The sequence below is a fragment of the Hyla sarda genome, chromosome 3 (assembly GCF_029499605.1).
Source record: "Hyla sarda isolate aHylSar1 chromosome 3, aHylSar1.hap1, whole genome shotgun sequence".
Lineage (NCBI taxonomy): Eukaryota > Metazoa > Chordata > Amphibia > Anura > Hylidae > Hyla > Hyla sarda.
In genome coordinates this window covers 326272069-326291762 of record NC_079191.1, presented here as the reverse complement: position 1 = coordinate 326291762, position 19694 = coordinate 326272069, and the positions used below count along the sequence as shown (strand labels likewise).

The 19694-nt window shown below is 39.4% G+C and overlaps 1 protein-coding gene across 1 annotated transcript in view; it reads left to right on the top strand.

The window, feature by feature from the left end:
• OPRM1 (opioid receptor mu 1) overlaps nt 1-18194 on the top strand; it is a 126887-nt gene extending 108693 nt beyond the window's left edge. The window contains exons 2-3 of the mRNA XM_056567257.1: nt 10844-11196; nt 15840-18194. Coding sequence (XP_056423232.1) covers nt 10844-11196; nt 15840-16366 — 880 coding nt within the window. The 3' untranslated portion in view covers nt 16367-18194. The remainder of the gene's footprint in view (nt 1-10843; nt 11197-15839) is intronic.
• The last annotated feature ends 1500 nt before the right edge of the window (nt 18195-19694 follow it).

Genomic DNA, 19694 nt, shown 5'->3' with positions numbered 1-19694 from the left:
TCCTCTGCAATCCGTTCCTGTGCCTCCCGCCATGGAGGCTATGCAAGTTGACCGGTCTCGCTTGACACCTCAAGAGAGGACACGACGCCGCATGGAGAACCTATGCCTGTACTGTGCCGGTACCGAACACTTCTTGAAAGATTGTCCTATCCGTCCTCCCCGTCTGGAAAGACGTATGCTGACTCCGCACAAAGATGAGACAGTTCTTGATGTCTACTCTGCTTCTCCACGCCTTACTGTGCCTGTGCGGATATCTTCCTCTACCTTCTCCTTCTCTGCTACGGCCTTCTTGGATTCCGGATCTGCAGGAAATTTTATTTTGGCCTCTCTCATCAACAGGTTCAACATCCCGGTGACCAGTCTCGCCAGACCCCTCTACATCAATTCTGTTAACAATGAAAGATTGGACTGTACCGTGCGTTACCGCACGGAACCTATCCTAATGTGCATCGGACCTCATCACGAAAAAATTGAATTTTTGGTCCTCTCCAACGGCACTTCTGAAATTCTTCTTGGATTACCGTGGCTTCAACGCCATTCCCCAACCCTTGATTGTTCCACAGGAGAAATCAAGAACTGGGGTACTTCTTGTCACAAGGACTGTCTTAAATCGGTGCCCAGTACTCCTTGCCGTGACCCTGTGGTTCCCCCTGTATCCGGTCTTCCTAAGGCTTATATGGACTATTCTGACGTTTTTTGCAAAAAGCAAGCTGAGACTTTGCCTCCTCACAGGCCTTATGACTGTCCTATTGACCTCCTCCCGGGTACTACCCCACCCCGGGGCAGAATCTATCTTCTGTCTGCTCCAGAGACTCTTGCCATGTCGGAGTACATCCAGGAGAATTTAAAAAAGGGGTTTATCCGCAAGTCCTCCTCTCCTGCCGGAGCTGGATTTTTTTTTGTGTCCAAAAAAGATGGCTCCCTACGTCCTTGTATTGATTACCGCGGACTTAATAAAATCACGGTAAAAAAACGCTACCCCTTACCTCTTATCTCGGAACTCTTTGATCGCTTACAAGGTGCCCACATCTTTACCAAACTGGACTTAAGAGGTGCTTATAATCTCATCCGCATCAGGGAGGGGGACGAATGGAAGACCGCATTTAACACCAGAGATGGACACTTTGAGTATCTGGTCATGCCCTTTGGCCTATGCAACGCCCCTGCCGTCTTCCAAGACTTTGTTAATGAAATTTTTCGTGATCTCCTATATTCCTGTGTTGTGGTTTATCTGGACGATATTCTGATTTTTTTCTGCCAACTTAGAAGAACACCGCCAGCATGTCCGCATGGTTCTTCAGAGACTTCGTGACAATCAACTTTATGCCAAAATGGAGAAATGTCTCTTTGAATGTCAATCTCTTCCTTTCCTAGGATACTTGGTCTCTGGCCAGGGACTACAAATGGACCCAGATAAACTCTCTGCCGTCTTAGATTGGCCACGCCCCTCCGGACTCCGTGCTATCCAACGTTTTTTGGGGTTCGCCAATTATTACAGACAGTTTATTCCACACTTTTCCACTATTGTGGCTCCTATCGTGGCTTTAACCAAGAAAAATGCCAATCCCAAGTCCTGGTCCCCCCAAGCGGAAGACGCATTTAAACATCTCAAGTCTGCCTTTTCTTCCGCTCCCGTGCTCTCCAGACCTGACCCATCTAAACCCTTCCTATTGGAGGTAGATGCCTCCTCAGTGGGAGCTGGAGCTGTCCTTCTACAAAAAAATTCTTCCGGGCATGCTGTGACTTGTAGTTTTTTTTCTAGGACCTTCTCCCCGGCGGAGAGAAACTATTCCATCGGGGATCGAGAACTACTGGCCATTAAATTGGCGCTTGAGGAATGGAGGCACCTGCTGGAGGGATCAAAATTTCCAGTTATCATATACACTGATCACAAGAATCTCTCCTACCTCCAGTCTGCCCAACGACTGAACCCTCGCCAGGCTAGGTGGTCGTTGTTCTTTGCCCGTTTTAACTTTGAAATCCATTTTCGCCCTGCTGACAAGAACATTAGGGCCGATGCCCTCTCTCGTTCTTCTGATGCCTCTGAAGTAGAGGTCTCTCCGCAACACATCATTCCTCCGGACTGTCTGATCTCCACTTCTCCAGCTTCCATCAGGCAAACTCCTCCAGGGAAGACCTTCGTTTCTCCACGCCAGCGTCTCGGGATTCTCAAATGGGGACACTCCTCCCACCTCGCAGGCCATGTGGGCATCAAAAAATCCTTGCAACTCATCTCTCGATTTTATTGGTGGCCGACTCTGGAGACTGATGTTATTGATTTCGTGCGGGCCTGTACTGTCTGTGCCCGGGATAAGACTCCTCGCCAGAAGCCTTCTGGTCTCCTTCATCCTCTGCCTGTTCATGAACAGCCTTGGTCACAGATTGGTATGGACTTTATTACGGACTTGCCCTCATCCCGTGGCAACACAGTTGTTTGGGTGGTCGTTGATCGATTTTCCAAGATGGCACATTTTATTCCTCTTCCTGGTCTTCCTTCAGCGCCTCAGTTGGCAAAGCAATTTTTTGTACACATTTTTCGCCTTCACGGTTTGCCCACGCATATCGTCTCAGATAGAGGCGTCCAATTCGTGTCTAAATTCTGGAGGGCCCTCTGTAAACAGCTCAAGATCAAATTAAACTTCTCTTCTTCTTATCATCCCCAATCCAATGGGCAAGTAGAAAGAGTTAATCAGGTCCTGGGTGACTATTTACGGCATTTTGTTTCCTCCCGCCAGGATGACTGGGCAGATCTTCTACCATGGGCCGAATTCTCATACAACTTCAGAGTCTCCGAATCTTCTGCCAAGTCCCCATTTTTCGTGGTGTACGGCCGTCACCCTCTTCCCCCCCTCCCTACTCCCTTGCCCTCTGGTTTGCCCGCTGTGGATGAAGTGACTCGTGATCTTTCCACCATATGGAAAGAGACCCAAAATTCTCTTTTACAGGCTTCATCCCGGATGAAAAGATTTGCTGATAAAAAAAGAAGAACTCCCCCCATTTTTGCTCCCGGAGACAAGGTATGGCTCTCCACTAAATATGTCCGCTTTCGTGTCCCCAGTTACAAACTGGGACCACGCTATCTTGGTCCTTTCAAAATCAAGTGCCAGATCAACCCTGTCTCTTACAAACTCCTTCTTCCTCCTTCTCTCCGTATTCCCAATGCCTTCCATGTCTCTCTCCTTAAACCACTCATCCTTAACCGCTTCTCTCCCAAAGTTGTTTCTCCCACTCCAGTTTCCGGATCTTCTGACGTCTTTTCTGTGAAGGAGATTCTAGCATCCAAAACGGTCAGAGGTAAAAGATTCTTCTTGGTCGACTGGGAGAATTGCGGCCCTGAGGAGAGATCCTGGGAACCTGAGGACAACATCCTGGACAAAAGTCTTATCCTCAGGTTCTCAGGCTCCAAAAAGAGGGGGAGACCCAAGGGGGGGGGGTACTGTTACGCCGAGCGCTCCGGGTCCCCGCTCCTCCCCGGAGCGCTCGCAGCGTTCTCTCATTCGCAGCGCCCCAGTCAGACCTGCTGACCGGGTGCGCTGCGATATTACTCCCAGCCGGGATGCGATTCGCGATGCGGGACGCGCCCGCTCGCGATGCGCATCTCGGCTCCCGTACCTGACCCGTTCCCCGTCTGTGTTGTCCCGGCGCGCGCGGCCCCGCTCCTTAGGGCGCGCGCGCGCCGGCTCTCTGCGATTTAAAGGGCCACTGCGCCACTGATTGGCGCAGCAGGCCTAATCAGTATTCTCACCTGTGCACTCCCTACTTATACCTCACTTCCCCTGCACTCCCTCGCCGGATCTTGTTGCCATTGTGCCAGTGAAAGCGTTCCCTTGTGTGTTCCTAGCCTGTGTTCCAGACCTCCTGCCGTTGCCCCTGACTACGATCCTTGCTGCCTGCCCTGACCTTCTGCTACGTCCGACCTTGCTCTTGTCTTCTCCCTTGTACCGCGCCTATCTTCAGCAGTCAGAGAGGTTGAGCCGTTGCTGGTGGATACGACCTGGTTGCTACCGCCGCTGCAAGACCATCCCGCTTTGCGGCGGGCTCTGGTGAATGCCAGTAGCAACTTAGAACCGGTCCACCAGCACGGTCCACGCCAATCCCTCTCTGGCACAGAGGATCCACCTCCAGCCAGCCGAGTCGTGACACAAAGTTGGTGGAATGTTGGAGAAAAGTTATTTGGACACATCAGCAGACATATAAGTTTCTTAATTTAATTAATTAATTAATTAATTAATTAGTTATTGAATAGTGAGTTGCATAACAAATCAACCTTGAACAAATAACAGGACTATTTTTTTTTTTTTTTTTTTTTTTTTTTTAAAGCTGCGAGACACTGAATATGGTAAGGCATCATACATATTGCCCTATTTCAGCTCTGGCAAAATCCAAGTTAAAACTTTGAACAGATTGAATTCAGTTTATGATCATCAAGGACGCCTTAAGTCTTTCAGCCTAGTCAACATTTTTTTTGTTTGCGTATTTTTATTTTAGGGGTCGATTTGAATATTTATTTCGTTTTAAACTCTTTAAGTCCCCCTAGTATAGAGACTTGTATGAGCAATCATGCAATTACTCATACACATCAATGCAGTGCAAATGTATTCCATTAATCAATTAAGTTGCTGTTTTGGTAAAGCCTGCCATCGGCAATCTAAGCCACTGCACAACTCATAATGCTGATGTCAGTTTTGTTAGTAAAATTTAAATGGTTAATAGACAGCATTGAAAATTGCTCCATGCCAGCCACAGCTGCCTAGAGTTATTGAATGTAAATTATATGGGTCATTAACCCCTTCAGGACATCGGGTTTTTTCTCACATCAATAATTTTGACAAAATCTACAGTGAAAAAAAATATATATATATTGTGGGACAAAATAAAAAAAAAAAAAAAATAAATAAAAGATACATTTTGTATCTTTTGGGGCTTCCGATTCTATGCAGAGCACTTTTTGGGAAAAATTACACCTTTTCTTTATTTTTTATTTATTTTTTATCTTGTAGGTCGAAATGATAAAAATGATACTCAACTTATATAGGTTTGATTTAGTTTTACTTCTTTTAAAGAATTTTAACTATGTTCCCAAAATTAGCATGTTTAAAAATGTCATAATCATATTTTTCCGTATATTGGGCTATATGAGGGCTCATTTTTAGTGCCGTGATCTCTAGTTTTTGTCGATACCAAAAGTGACTTTTTGATCACTTTTTATACATTTTTTAGGGTATACAAAGTGACCAAAAATATGCAATTTTGAACTTTGGTATTTTTTGATGTACTGTACACACCATTGACCATGCTGTTTAATTAATGTAATATTTTTATAGTTCTGACATTTACGCATGCTGCGATTGGTGATGTCCAGCATTTGCCATGGGTCCTGAGCCCTCGTTATAGAAAGGGAGGGGTACAAGGGGTATTCAGACCCCCAACTGTTCTTACGGTTTTACTACAGAAGACGAAATCTATAGTAAGTCACTATGAACTAAAATCAACAAAGGAGGAAGCTTTTGACTTCATATCCTATCCTCATATATTGTTGTCATATCCTAACCCCATATCCTGTCCCAATATCTCAATCTCATATTGCGTCCTCATATCCTGACCTCATATCCTGTCCTTATATCCCTTCCTCATATCCCGTCCTCATATCTCGACCTCATATCTTGAACTCCTATCCCGACCTCCTATCCTGTCCTCATATCCTATCCTCATATCCCGATCTCCTATTTCGACCTCCTATCCCAATCTCATATCCTATCCTCATATCCCAACCTCTCGTCCCGATCTCCTAGTTCAACCTCCTATCCAACCCTCATATCCCGTCCTCATATCCAAACCTCAAATCCCGACCTCATATCCCATCCTCATATACCGTCCTCATAGCCTGACCACATATCCTGTCCCCATATCCTGACCTCATATGCCGTCCTCATATGCTGTCCTCATATCCCATCCTTATGTCCCATCCTCATATCCTGTTCTCAGGTGGGACTGATTTGTGATGATGATATGAAGATATTGTAAGCTGAAAATAGAAGGGGACGTGGATTTGTGGGACTGGGCATGATTTGCAAGCCAGACCAATGCACAAAAGGGTAGAGAATAAAAGTGGTAGGGCTTAAACAGTGGGCGTGTCTTTGAGAGATGTGGTGTGGCTTGTCCCATATACTTGCATGGGACTTGAAACAAAAACCCATCTTTTATATAAGGGTATAGGCAAGGGTTAATTTAACTATCATATATTTTTATTTGACAAATAAGTAATATGTGTACCAGGTATTATTGAAATATCTCCAGCCGTATGGAAGTTATGTAGAAACATACATTTCCCATAGATTTGCATGGGACTTTATACAAAAACCCCGACCCTCACAAATGGGGTAGTTAAGGGTTAAATTAACTATCCTATATTTTAAGTGGGCATATAAGTAACATGTGACCAAGTATTATCAAAATATCTCCAGCCGTTTGGAAGTTATGCAGTAACATATATTTCCCATAGACTTGCATGGGACTTTAAACATAAACCCCGCCCCTGACAAATGGGGGTGAGTAAGGGTTAAATTACCTATCCTATGTTTGTTGTTGACATATAAGTAACATGTGTACCAAGTTTCATGTTAATATCTTTAGCTGTTTGGATGTGATGCTGGAACATACACATACACACACACATACACACACACATACACACACACACATAGACACACACATACACACGCATTGGCCCTGATTTACTAAGAGTAGAGTGTAGGTTTTTTTGTGGGTTTTAATTCTCTACAATTTATTTTCCATGATATTTACTAAAGTTTCCCTACATTTTCCACTTTCCCTACACTTTGCTTTTTTTTACACATGCTCTGATTTGTCTGGTTTTCCTCAGCTTAAATCCACCACATTTTATGTGGAAACCTTAGTAAATATGTTGTTTTTTTTTTTGTGAAAATGTCAGGAACACGCCTCTTTTCGGAGACCACGCCCCCTTTCCCTGGTGGCCATGTGCCTTTTCTGGGTTTTCTTAGCAAAATTTGGCGCAGACAGAATTTCTGGCGCAATGCGACAGAATCTTGCGTACAAAACGACAAAACATGTCGGGTTTGCAACAGTAAATGAGGGCCATTGAGTTTTATATATATATATTAGCTGAGTACCCGGCGTTGCCTGGTTTTTCCTTCCTCATCCTTGTTGGGGGAGGAAAATCAACAAAGGAGGAAGCTTTTGACTTCATATCCCATCCCCATATATTGTTGTCATATCTCAACCCCATATCCCGTCCCCATATCCCATCCTCATATCTCAACCTCATATCCTGGCCTCATATCCCGTCCTCATATCCCGACCTCATATCCCGTCCTCATATCTCAACCTCATATCCCGACCTCCTATCCCGTCCTCATATCCCATCCTCATATCTCGACCTCATACCCCGACCTCCTATCCCGACCTCCTATCCTGACCTCCTATCCCGTCCTCCTATCCACACACCTCCTCATATCTTGACCTCATATCCCGTCCTCGTATCCTGACCTCATATCTCAACCTCATATCTCGACCTCATATCTCGACCTCATATCCTGACCTCCTATCCCATCCTCTTATCTCGACCTCATATCCCGACCTCCTATCCTGTCCTCCTATCCCTTGCTCCTATCCCATCTTCCTATCCCGTCCTCATATTCCATCCTCATATTCTGTCCTCATATCCTGACCTCATATCTCGACCTCCTATCCCGACCTCCTATCCCGACCTCCTATCCCGACCTCCTATCTCGTCCTCCTATCTTGACCCCCTATCTTGACCTCATATCCCGTTCTCATATCCCAACCTCATATCCCATCCTCATATTTCGACCTCTTATCCCGACCTCCTCTCTTTGTGAGATGGGGTGTGGCTTGCAAGCCAGATTGACACATTCACCAGGAGATGCAGAGCGGAGCTTGTGGAGTAAGGCACTGGAAGTCCCATATACTCGCCTGGGACTTGAAACAAAAACCCACCTTTTATGTAAGGGTGTAGGTAAGGGTTAATTTAACTATCATATCTTTTAATTTGACATATAAGTAATATGTGTATATCTCCAGCCATACGGAAGTTATGTGGGAACATACATTTCCCATTGATTTGCATGGGACTTTAAACAAAACCCAGACCCTCACAAATCGGAGTAGGTAAGGGTTAAAGTATCCTATATTTTAAGTGGACATATAAGTAACACATATAAGTACCATGTGACCAAGTATTATTGAAATATCTCCAGCCGTTTGGAAGTTATGCTGTAAGATATATTTCCCGTAGACTTGTGTGGGACTTTAAACAACTCTGACCCTGGCAAATAGGGATCAGTAAGGGTTAAATCACCTATCCTATGTTTGTTGTTGACATATAAGTAACATGTGTGCCAAGTTTCATGTTTCATGACTGTAAATGTGTGTGTATAAATGTGTGTGTGCATGAATGTGTGTAAATGGGTCTATAAAAATTTACCTACAGACATTTGGAAAATAAAGACACTTTGTTATATCATGTGAGTTGTATCAAGTGGCATTGTCAGATCCACAACATTTTTATGCTGCATATTGTATTTGTGCATTGTTTTACTCTTGCCGAAGAAAGGGTCTGCAATTACTAAAATAATTGTAAGTAATATAACACTCTATGATATGCATGTGTTAGCACATATCGATTTTTGCATCCAAACTAATGGAGAATAATTGCTAAACAATAAGATCTAATTTTGAATAAATTATTGTATTGACTTCCCAATTACAGTCATGTATCATTGAACAGTTAATAAAAGAAACATTTGCTGAAAGCATTCTCTTTTGTTTGTATTCAAACTTGGGTTGAAATGGTACTCAATTTCATTATTTAAATGTAGGGTGAACACATTTTTACATTGGTATATTGAGGGGGAGCTGAATTTTTAACGTGGCCCCTTTTTAGTAGTATTGACTTTTACGAACAGAATTGTTCTTTGGCGTAATTCTTTTTTATTTTACTTTTTATAACATTAAATAAGGATGGCTACACACATAGTGGCCTATATAAACAGTTCCAGAATTGTGACACATGGCTATTACTACACATTTATTACACACAGTACTCCAAAAGAATAAGAAAATGGGACTTACTTGAGAAGGGAAGTGTTTTATCAATAAGTGTGTGGCTTGCTGGAAAAAGGGTGTAGCTTAAATAGATTTTAGCGCACAGTTTTTGCTTAAACACATTTTTTAGTTAATTCATAAGTAAATGTTTTTTTAATTAATGTTCATTATAAACAACAGATAAAAACATTCAGACAGTCTATTAGGTCTAGTTTATGAAAATGTCTTGTTATAATACCAAAGGAAATACCTACAAAATGTTTCAGAAGACAAATGACTTTCTGTACAAATACTATATCTACAGAGCCACAGAGGCAATCTGTCATATCACTGGTTGATATGGATTCTGTGTGTATTTCCTATACATATCATTTATTCTTTAGAAGCTTATTTTTTAAATAAAATATCAGTGGTATACTATGATTTATTATTATTTTTGTTTGTTTATTACTACTGTAGATATTTTAGATATAAGGGGGGCATTCATCAAGCCTTGTGCAGAGGAACATTGAAGCAGTTTCCCATAGCAACCAATCTTATTTAAGCTTTCATTTTTTTCTGAGACCTTTTTAAAAATGAAAGCTGAAATCTGATTGGTTGCCTTAGGGCAGCTACTCCACTGTTCCCTTGCACAAGGTTTGATAAATCCCCCCTTAAGTTTTAACAAGAGTACACAAAATGCAGTAAATAAAATGGTGGAAATGTATTAAAATGTGTGCAAAAGATTAGTGGAGAAGTGCAAATTAATTAAAAACTTAAAATCCATTCATAAATTCCCCCCCACCCCCCACCCCAGTATGTCTTTCTCCACGGGGCTAAATAGAAAATGCATTAAGTTTTTGTCCCAAGTAGGAGTTAAAAGTATTGTTCCACCAATGACACTATTCCCTATCTACAGAAGGGGAAAGGAGTATATGATCTTGGGATCTGATCACTGGGACCCCTGTGATCTAGAGAATGGAGGTTCAGAGTCTTCCAATGAAAACAACAAATGTAGAAGTAGTAGTGTCTGGCACTTCAACATAGGTGTACTTTCCCTTTAACATCGGATGCTGGGATAAGTGAACACTGGGTGAGTCTGGTTGTGGTGCTCAACATATGAACATGAAGTAGATATAATATCGTGGTAAGGAGATGAAGAAAGGCAATGCCACACTCACCGTAGGTAGTCTGACTTCTTTATTAGGAAAAACTTAGCAGGTACATAGATCAGATAGGCGGGGGCACCTCCCACGTATAGACTAAGTCTGACTACCTATGGTGAGTGCGGCATTGCCTTTCTTCATCTCCTTACCACAATATTATAACTTCCAATGAAAAGGTACAGTCCATGGAATTTCCAGAGAAAGCTGAGCTATGTTCAGCAATCCCTATGGGCTATTTTCAGTTATGGAGCAGCAGTAAGCATGCATGACCACCACTACATTCTAACAGGAAACTAAGAATCCCCATTCTTAAAATCACAGGGGATCCTTAGTCTATTGATAAGTGATAAGTGTCATTAGTGGGGCACCCTTTTAAATTGTAATTTTTTTTACTACACACACACAAACTTTATTTGTAATCATTTAGCCTTTTTATACTCTGAAATATAAAGAATGTTTTTTGTTTAATTATACTCATATTCAATACTTACAGTACGATCTCTTGTTAACACACTTTTTTAATGGCAATAAATGTCTATGATAAAAATATGGGACATTATCAAAGGCTAATGGATCACCCTTCTATATTCTAGATACACCAAAATGAAGACAGCTACCAATATCTACATCTTTAATCTCGCCTTAGCAGATGCCCTTGCAACAAGTACCTTGCCCTTTCAAAGTGTGAACTACCTTATGGGAACATGGCCCTTTGGTAATATTGTATGTAAAATTGTTATATCAATAGACTACTATAATATGTTCACAAGCATTTTCACTCTGACTACAATGAGTGTTGACCGGTATATAGCTGTTTGCCATCCAGTAAAAGCTCTTGATTTCAGGACACCAAGAAATGCCAAAATTGTTAACGTTTGCAACTGGATCCTTTCTTCAGCAATCGGACTGCCCGTAATGTTTATGGCAACCACAAAAACTGAAAGAGGTAAGTCATTTGAAATAGAGCATTATTTTAAAGTACCAAAATAGTTTCTTATAGTTTCCTATCGGCGCTGAATGTTTGTTTGTGTCAAGTCTTTGATCAGCACCCCTACAACGCAATTGCAGGATGTCAATCTTGCTATGCTATGGCACCCAGAGGCCTTCTGAAGGCCACTGTGTTGGCCATACATACTTTACTCATACAGCTTACCTAAGGCAGGCTACACAATTACAGCACAGATTTCACAGGTCAATACAATAGACATGTATTGAATTGATGTCTATAAGCCACCTAGTGATTGCTTTTAAAAAGTCCTGTATGGGTACTAAAAAAAAGTGTATAAAATAAAAAATATATATATTAAAAAAAATTCCCAACATGATAAAAATGCAAATAATTTTTTTGTTAGCATTTTTTAATTAGTGGTACAATATATTAGATACAAACATGCCATTTATCAGTTTTTCTTACTAGAAAGGTATGACTAAATAGTCAAGTGGGTGTTACCAGCTGAGGGGGTGTTCCTCACTGTCAGCTTTGACATACAATATAGGGACAAGCCTTAGCTGGTTACACACAGTTGGCTATTTAGTCATACCTTTCTTGTAAGAAAAACAGATGAATAGCAAAGAGCTATACAAAAAGATGTTCCTGAATTGTTTTTAAGCGGGAAATACAAGTATTTACTAAAACAGGCAGGTCAGGAAAGGTAACATGTTCTCTTTAAATTATTTAAGAAAGGTTGTAAAAGCAACTAATAGTGTTAAATAAGGTCAGCTTTTGGCCTTCTTGGTAATACCACAAAAAAAATAAGGAAACTGCAAAGACTCCTGTAGCGCATTATGCTAAATGAAAAATCCTGAATTTCTTATAAAAACTATACAGTGAAAAATCTACACTATTCTCATGGATTACAGCAATAGAAAAATCCCTGGTGTTTGTCCCTCATAAATAGAAAATGAAGTGAAATGTGCCGGACAGGCTGCCCAGCTGATTTCACAGATGATTCCTTTGGATGAAGATCACACATTTCAAACCGTATCTAGTTTCTACAAAGCAAGAATTATTCACAAAGCTATGGCTTATTTACTTTATATCAACTCAACCATGTGCTTTCTCATTATTTTATCAAACAGAATTATCAGGGCATTGAACATTAGATCAACAAAAGTGTAACATTCATCTTTGAATAAAATAGAATTCTTCTATGGAGATTCATAAATTGTCTTTGTTGCCCTTTGGTGGTCTATAACAGAGCAGCGTTTATTTCTAATAATGCTCTTGAAAAATGAAAGCTGCACTGCCATTAGTTGTTGTTGGGAACAAAGAAAGCTTTATATTTACATTATAGACTGATAGTAAGGGTTCTCTTTTGTATCATAGCAAACACAATGTAATAGCCAGCTCCCCTCCCGGAAAATCTGCATGGATCCGCCGGGACCAGGTGCATGAAGACAGGAAACAAGGAAGAAGTTGATCCAGCAAATTAATGCAAAATCCAACTTTATTGGGTATAAAAGCAGTACATCAAACGTGAATGGGTAGGAGCAGCTTCTGGTCGCGTTTGGAACGGCAATCCGTTCTTTGTCACCAAAAATCTGTGAATACATGTTACCTAGTTATATAGCAACCACAATCCGGTGGGGCAGGAACAAACACACGTGCAGTTAATACAAAATGACTTAAAAGCATTTGATCATCTATATTGTAGCAAGTCAATCATAGTGGTGTGAACAGGACCCGTGATATATCCAGGACAGAATTAACTGTACCAGTGCCAACATGCACCCATATAATGTATCATATGAGACAAGACACTGGAAATAAAATGAGCCACCGTTCACATACTGCAAATTTTACAAAGGAAAATACAGAACCACTGTACAAAAAATGGCATACCTCCATACGAATAAATGTGTAATAGATTTCCCCCAAAAAGTAAGTGAATTTCTTTTTTTTTTTTACCAACGAGTGGAGGCAGCAGAGAGACCTAGAATGCCAATAAATAACATATTGCTAATAATGTAAAAATTATTATTTCTTTCTACATTCACAAAGAATATTTTTATGTTATTAGCAATGTGTTATTTATTGGCATTCTAGGTCTCTCTACTGCCTCCACTCGGTAAAAAAAAAATAAATAAAATTAACTCATTTTTTTGTGGAAATCTATTACACATTTATTCGTATGGAAGTATGCCATTATTTGTACAGTGGTTCTGTATTTTCCTTTGCGAAATACGCAGTATGTGAACGGTGGCTCATTTTATTTCCAGTGTATTGTCTCATATGATACATTATATGGGTGCATGTTGGCACTGGTACAGTTACTTCTGTCCTGGATATATCATGGGTCCTGTTCACACCACTATGATTGACATGCTACAATATGGATGAATACATGGTTTTTAATCCATTTTGCATTAACTGCATGTGTGTTTTTTTCTTGCCCCACCGGATTGTGGTTGCCTATATAACTGGGTAACGGGCATTCATAGGTTATCTGTAACAAATAACGGATTTCTGTTCGAAAAGTCCAGAAGCTGCTCTTTTTACATTTCATGTACTGCTTTTATATCCAATAAAGCCAGATTTTGCATAACTTTTCTGGATCAACGTCTTCCTTGTTTCTTCTTTTTTGTATGCCCAAGCTATTTTTATTGAAAGAGTTACTGTCATTAGTAAGAAAATAAAAAAAAAATAGCTTAAGTCATTGTAGTACTGTGCCCTAAGACCTGTATGCAGAAAATTAAGCATGTTTTTATACGTAAAATACCTTTTGATCTACGTCTTACTATACTCACTCTTTTTTGCACTTCTCTTGGAGGCTGGGGGGTGTTTCTTAAGAACCATGACAAACTTACTCTTTTCCTCCCCCTCCCCTCTCTCTTGTCATGAGGTCTGCACAGACATTTCTACATTTACAAAACTTTGTGCCTGAAGTGCATGCTTTTTATGATGCTAATGCAGCCATATGAACCTAATGTGTTTCAAGTACACAAGAAAAACCTCAATTTTATGCCAAAAAATAAACATTTTTAATTTTGCAAAGCTTTGTGCTTTAAGTGCATGCTTTTTTTTTTATAACTGTGAAGCAGCCATGGGGAACCTATACTGTTCAAATACTCAAGAAATAAGTTCAGAAAATGATCAAAGATAAATAATTTTTCAAATTTATAATAATTTAGCACCTTGTATTGCTTGTCAGTGTGCATGGAAATGCTCCTCTTCTAAAAAGACTGCAAGCTGTCTGGATCTCACAGGGGCTTAGCTCACACTGTTAAAAGCTGGATTATACACTGCATTAACCCCTTAAGGACTATCTGTCATTTTTCTGTTAATGAACTTTCATTTTTTCCTCCTCAACTTTTAAAAATCATAACCCTGTTAATTTTGCACCTACAGACCCATATGATGGCTTTTTTTTGTGCCACAAATTCTACTTTGTAATGACATCAGTCATTTTACTAAAGATCTACGGCAAAAAAAAACAACAATCATTGTGCAACAAAATTGCGGTTAAAATGATACCCTACTTATATAGGTTTGATTTTGTCTTACTTCTGTAAAAAAATCATAACTACATGCACGAAAATTAATAAGTTTAAAAATGTCCTTTTCTGACCCCTATAACTTTTAAATGTTTCCGCATACGGGAATGTATGAGGGCTAATTTTTTGCGCCATGATCTGAAGTTTTTATCAGTAACAATTTTGTTTTGATCACACTTTTTGATCGCTTTTTGTTCATTTTTTTATGGTATAAAAAGTGACCAAAAATACTCTATTTTGGCCTTTGGATTTTTTTGCGTGTACGTCATTGACCATGCGGTTTAATTAATGATATATTTTTATAGTTCCGGCATTTACGCACGTGGCAATACCACATTTGTTTATGTTTATATTTATTTTTATTTACATAGTCTTTGTTTTTTTTTAAATGGGAGAAGGGGTTATTCAAACTTTTATTAAGGAAGGGGTTACATTTATTAACTTATTTTATTAACTTATTTTTTTACACTTTTTTTTGCAATATTATAGGGGGCTATAACATGCAGTATATTGATTAAATACACTGATCAATGCTATGCCATATCATTGGTGCGTCCTAGCTGATCGGGACACAGTGGTTTCACCACGGTGGTCCCGATCAGCCCGACTTAGCTGCCGGGAATGCTTTTTTCACATTTTGGACGCGGCAATCAACTTTGATCGCTGCGTCTAAAGGATTAATATCGGACACCACCATGATTGGTCATGTCCGGTATTAGCCCCGGGTCCCAGCTATCATTAGCCAACAGGATCGTGGGAGCGGGCGCAGGGCATACAGGTATGCCCTGCATCCTTAAGGGGCTAAGGCACAGCAGGTAGGTAACCACACTTCCAGGTCCACATTTCTTGTTGCTTAGACCAAAAGGACTTGGTTACCAGTTTTTTTTTGCATTAATTAAAGGGACAAAGAACCCTAGGCCCTTTTTTTTTTTTTTTTTTTTTTACATCTTTAGCAATCAAATCTTTTAATGAAGAACATTTGGAAAATGCTTCATTTTTAAGGATGTATTTAATGAAAAAAGTTGTTTCTAACAACAGTAATGCTTTAACTTGAACTTCAAAAATAAATATTAACTACTTCTTTTGTTTTTTAAGGGTCAACTGATTGTGCGCTTAAATTTCCACACCCTTCATGGTACTGGGACAACCTCTTGAAAATATGTGTTTTTATATTTGCATTCATAATGCCAGTCCTTATAATAACAGTGTGTTATGGGATGATGATCTTACGGCTCAAGAGTGTCCGAATGCTGTCTGGATCCAAAGAAAAAGACAGGAATCTGAGAAGAATAACAAGGATGGTCCTTGTTGTCGTTGCTGTGTTCATTGTCTGTTGGACTCCAATTCACATATACGTGATTATTAAGGCCTTGATTAATATCCCTCCTTCTCTTTTTCAGACAGTGACCTGGCATGTATGTATTGCTCTAGGTTACACAAACAGCTGCCTTAACCCAGTTCTTTATGCATTTTTAGATGAGAACTTTAAAAGATGCTTTAGAGAGTTTTGCATCCCTACATCTTCAACTATAGAGCAGCAAAACTCTACCCGCATGCGTCACAATACACGTGACCACGCTTCCACTGCCAACACAGTAGATAGGACTAACCATCAGGTATGACTAGCCGTGGAAATGTCATGTCTGGATTCAGGAGGTCCTGCAAGAGAGGACATCAGTTCAGAAGTTACTCAGATAACTACAGGGCTTTAATCCACTGGTGGAATGAGACTAGAAATCTTATATTTTTGTTTGGCACAATGAAGTCCAAGCACCTTCAATAGGAGACAAAGATTGTCACTGTACAGAGTTGGTATTTTCTGTGATGAGGCAACATATGTATGTTGCATAAGATATATATATATATATATATATATATATATATATATATATATAGTGTAAAAATGTAAAATAACAACAAATTTGATATGTACAGATATACATTTTACAAATGAAAGAAGAATTATACAATTTGGAAAAGGCTTCGAATGGGTTTTACAAAAGTGCGCATGAAGATACTGGACAGTACCCGACAAGTTGTTGAAAACCTCTCTAATGACTTTCTGTGTTATTCTGTCACCAACTTAAGACAAAATAAGCATAACTTATAGACTGTAAATACCTTATTACTTATAGACTGTAAATACCCTTTATGTATCCCGTTGTCTGTGCCAACTTAAAAACTATTTTCCAGGGTTATCCTTGACTCTTGTTTGGACATGTACATCAGTAAAATGCATAGTGATATTGACACAATGAAGAAGTCGGGAATAGAAGTAGCCAGGTTGGTAAACAAGCCAAACTACGAAGCGAAGAGTAGTAATATACTTTGTAACATATAGTATTTGACAGAGAAAAGCCAGGGATTCTCAAATAACCTAAAAGCCATAATACAATACAAAGGTTGTAATGTCAACAAATTTTCAAGGGCAAACATTCTAAATATATATTGGATCTCATGGAATTTTTTGCCACGATAAGGACTTTTTGAAAACAAATATGCCTTTTTTCAGTCCTTCAAAGTATGCTTTGGTCTTTGATAAATACATGGAATAAATAAAATAATTTCATTACTGACTGTATAGTTTAATAGTTAATTAAAAAGCACAGGTGCCATTTGCATGCCTACACCTACAATTTGAGGGTAAATATGCAGGTCATGGAAAATATGGTTGCATGTAAAGCATAGGTGGAATGTACTGACAAAGAGTAAAATTTTGAACATTATTGTAAACAACAAATATTTATACATATATAGCAATAGGTAAAAAAAAAAAAACATTTAGCTTGTTGACCTTTTATAAGAGTTTGGAATTTCAGCCATTGTTAAAAAAAATTAGGTAATGTTGTTTAGTTACATATTATTTGCCTTTTGTGCTTGCCTTGATGGTGTGACTAACATCTTCAGCTATATACGATCACTGCATCACTATGATGACATAACCATGTAAGTTAAGCACTATCATACATATATTACAATAGTAAAATACTAACTGATATTTGTTACATTTAATTTATCACCATTTATTGCATTAACTAAAAAAATAAAATGTGCATTATGTGCTGCCTTATGACTAATCCTTCTAAATATGATATAAAGTATTTTCTTGACTATAATTGTATATGTATAATATCATCTACAGTCAATTAAGAATCCCTAGATACAAATATAACATGAAAATGTTTATTGATACAGTTTGTAAAAAATATAAACATATTACTTATGAAGAAACTATTTTTAACTATTGGATACTTACCTTTTTATTATCATTGATTGTTATATCACAGTTAAGCTAATCACAGTTGGAGTATTACGGTTTTTCTAGATTACTGGTAATTCATCTATGATGTTTATGTAATGCTGTGTGCAATGTAAAACTGTCAACTTCCACCAAATGTGTACTTTCTCTATCAGCATTTATCATATCAATAAACTTGATCTGCTTCGTGAGATTTAATTTTTTTGACTGCAAATGTAATGAATATAATTAGATATGAGCGAATTTCTGAAAAATTCCATTCAGCCGATTCGCCAAACTTATTGAAGAAATACAGTTTGGTCCGAATTTATTCGCAGCAAAATTAAAAACAGCAATTTCTGGCCTACAGAGAGGCTCAATTGGGGTTTAGTACACTTTACCTTACACACATAGGAAGGGTGCTGTGTTAGTGAAATAATACTGTTATTTAGTATAACATGCAGATTACAAGCATCGCTATTAGAATCACTGCCGCAAAGCATCTGGATGTGGCAGATTTTTTTATGTAATTTTTATTTAATATAATTAGAATTTATTTTAATTTTTTAACTACCCATTCTGGTGAGCATCAAGCTGGCGGTCCCCCGCCAGGCGATATACCACCTGATCCAGCCCCTGCCTATTAGCACCCCCCTGACTGTGAAAATGCAAATGTTCCATTTAATCAGTTATGGTTTATTATTATTGCTCCAAGCTGTTTCATTGGATTCTTCTGATAATTCCACAGGTAATACGACGTCGAAGACCATAGAGCCTCAGTTTTGAAAAGATTACATCGATTTTTTTAATTAAAATTTAAGATTTGTATTAGATTACCTAGTTTAATGTCCCGGCTATTACTTTGAACTAATACTGTATGACCACAAAACCCAATCTAACAAAGAGTCACATGGTGGCACAATGACAGTGCCAAGATATGGCAGCAGCATCAGGAGACCATAATCTGGCAGAATAACACAGCCTGGAATTGGAAGCAGCAAGAGGAGACCATATGGTGGCTGAATGACACAGCCTGGAGTTTGCAGCAGCATGAGGAGAGCAATCCCTAAGATTAAAAGATACATTTTCAAATTTAAATTGAAGATTTGTGATAGCTGGTGCTACCATAAATTTTTTTAGGTAATGTACTACACCCAGCAGCATGAGTAAACCATATAGTGGCTGAATGAGACAGCCTGGAGCTGGCGGCAGCATGAGGAGACAATAGGGCTTCAAAAACCCTAAGATTAAAAGATTAATTTTCAAATTTTATTTGAAGATTTATGGTAGCTAGTGCTACCCTAAAATGTTTTAGGTAATGTCACAGGCCCAGCAGCATGAGTAAACCATATAGTGGCTGAATGACACAGCCAGGAGGTGGTGGAAGCATGAGGAGACAATTTAGTGGCTGAATGGCACAGCCTGGACTTGGCGGCAGCATGAGGTGAACATATAGTGGATGAATGGCACAGCCTGGAGTTGGTGGCAGCATGAGGAGAACATATAGTGGCTGAATGACACAGCGTGGAGGTGGCGACCGCATGAGGAGAACATATAGTGGCTGAATGGCACAGTCTGGAGTTGGCGGCAGCATGAGGAGAACATATAGTGGCTGAATAACACAACCTAGAGTTGGCGGCAGTATGAGAAGAACAGATAGTGGCTGAATGGAACAGCCTGGATATGGCGGAAGCATAAGGAGACAAAATAGT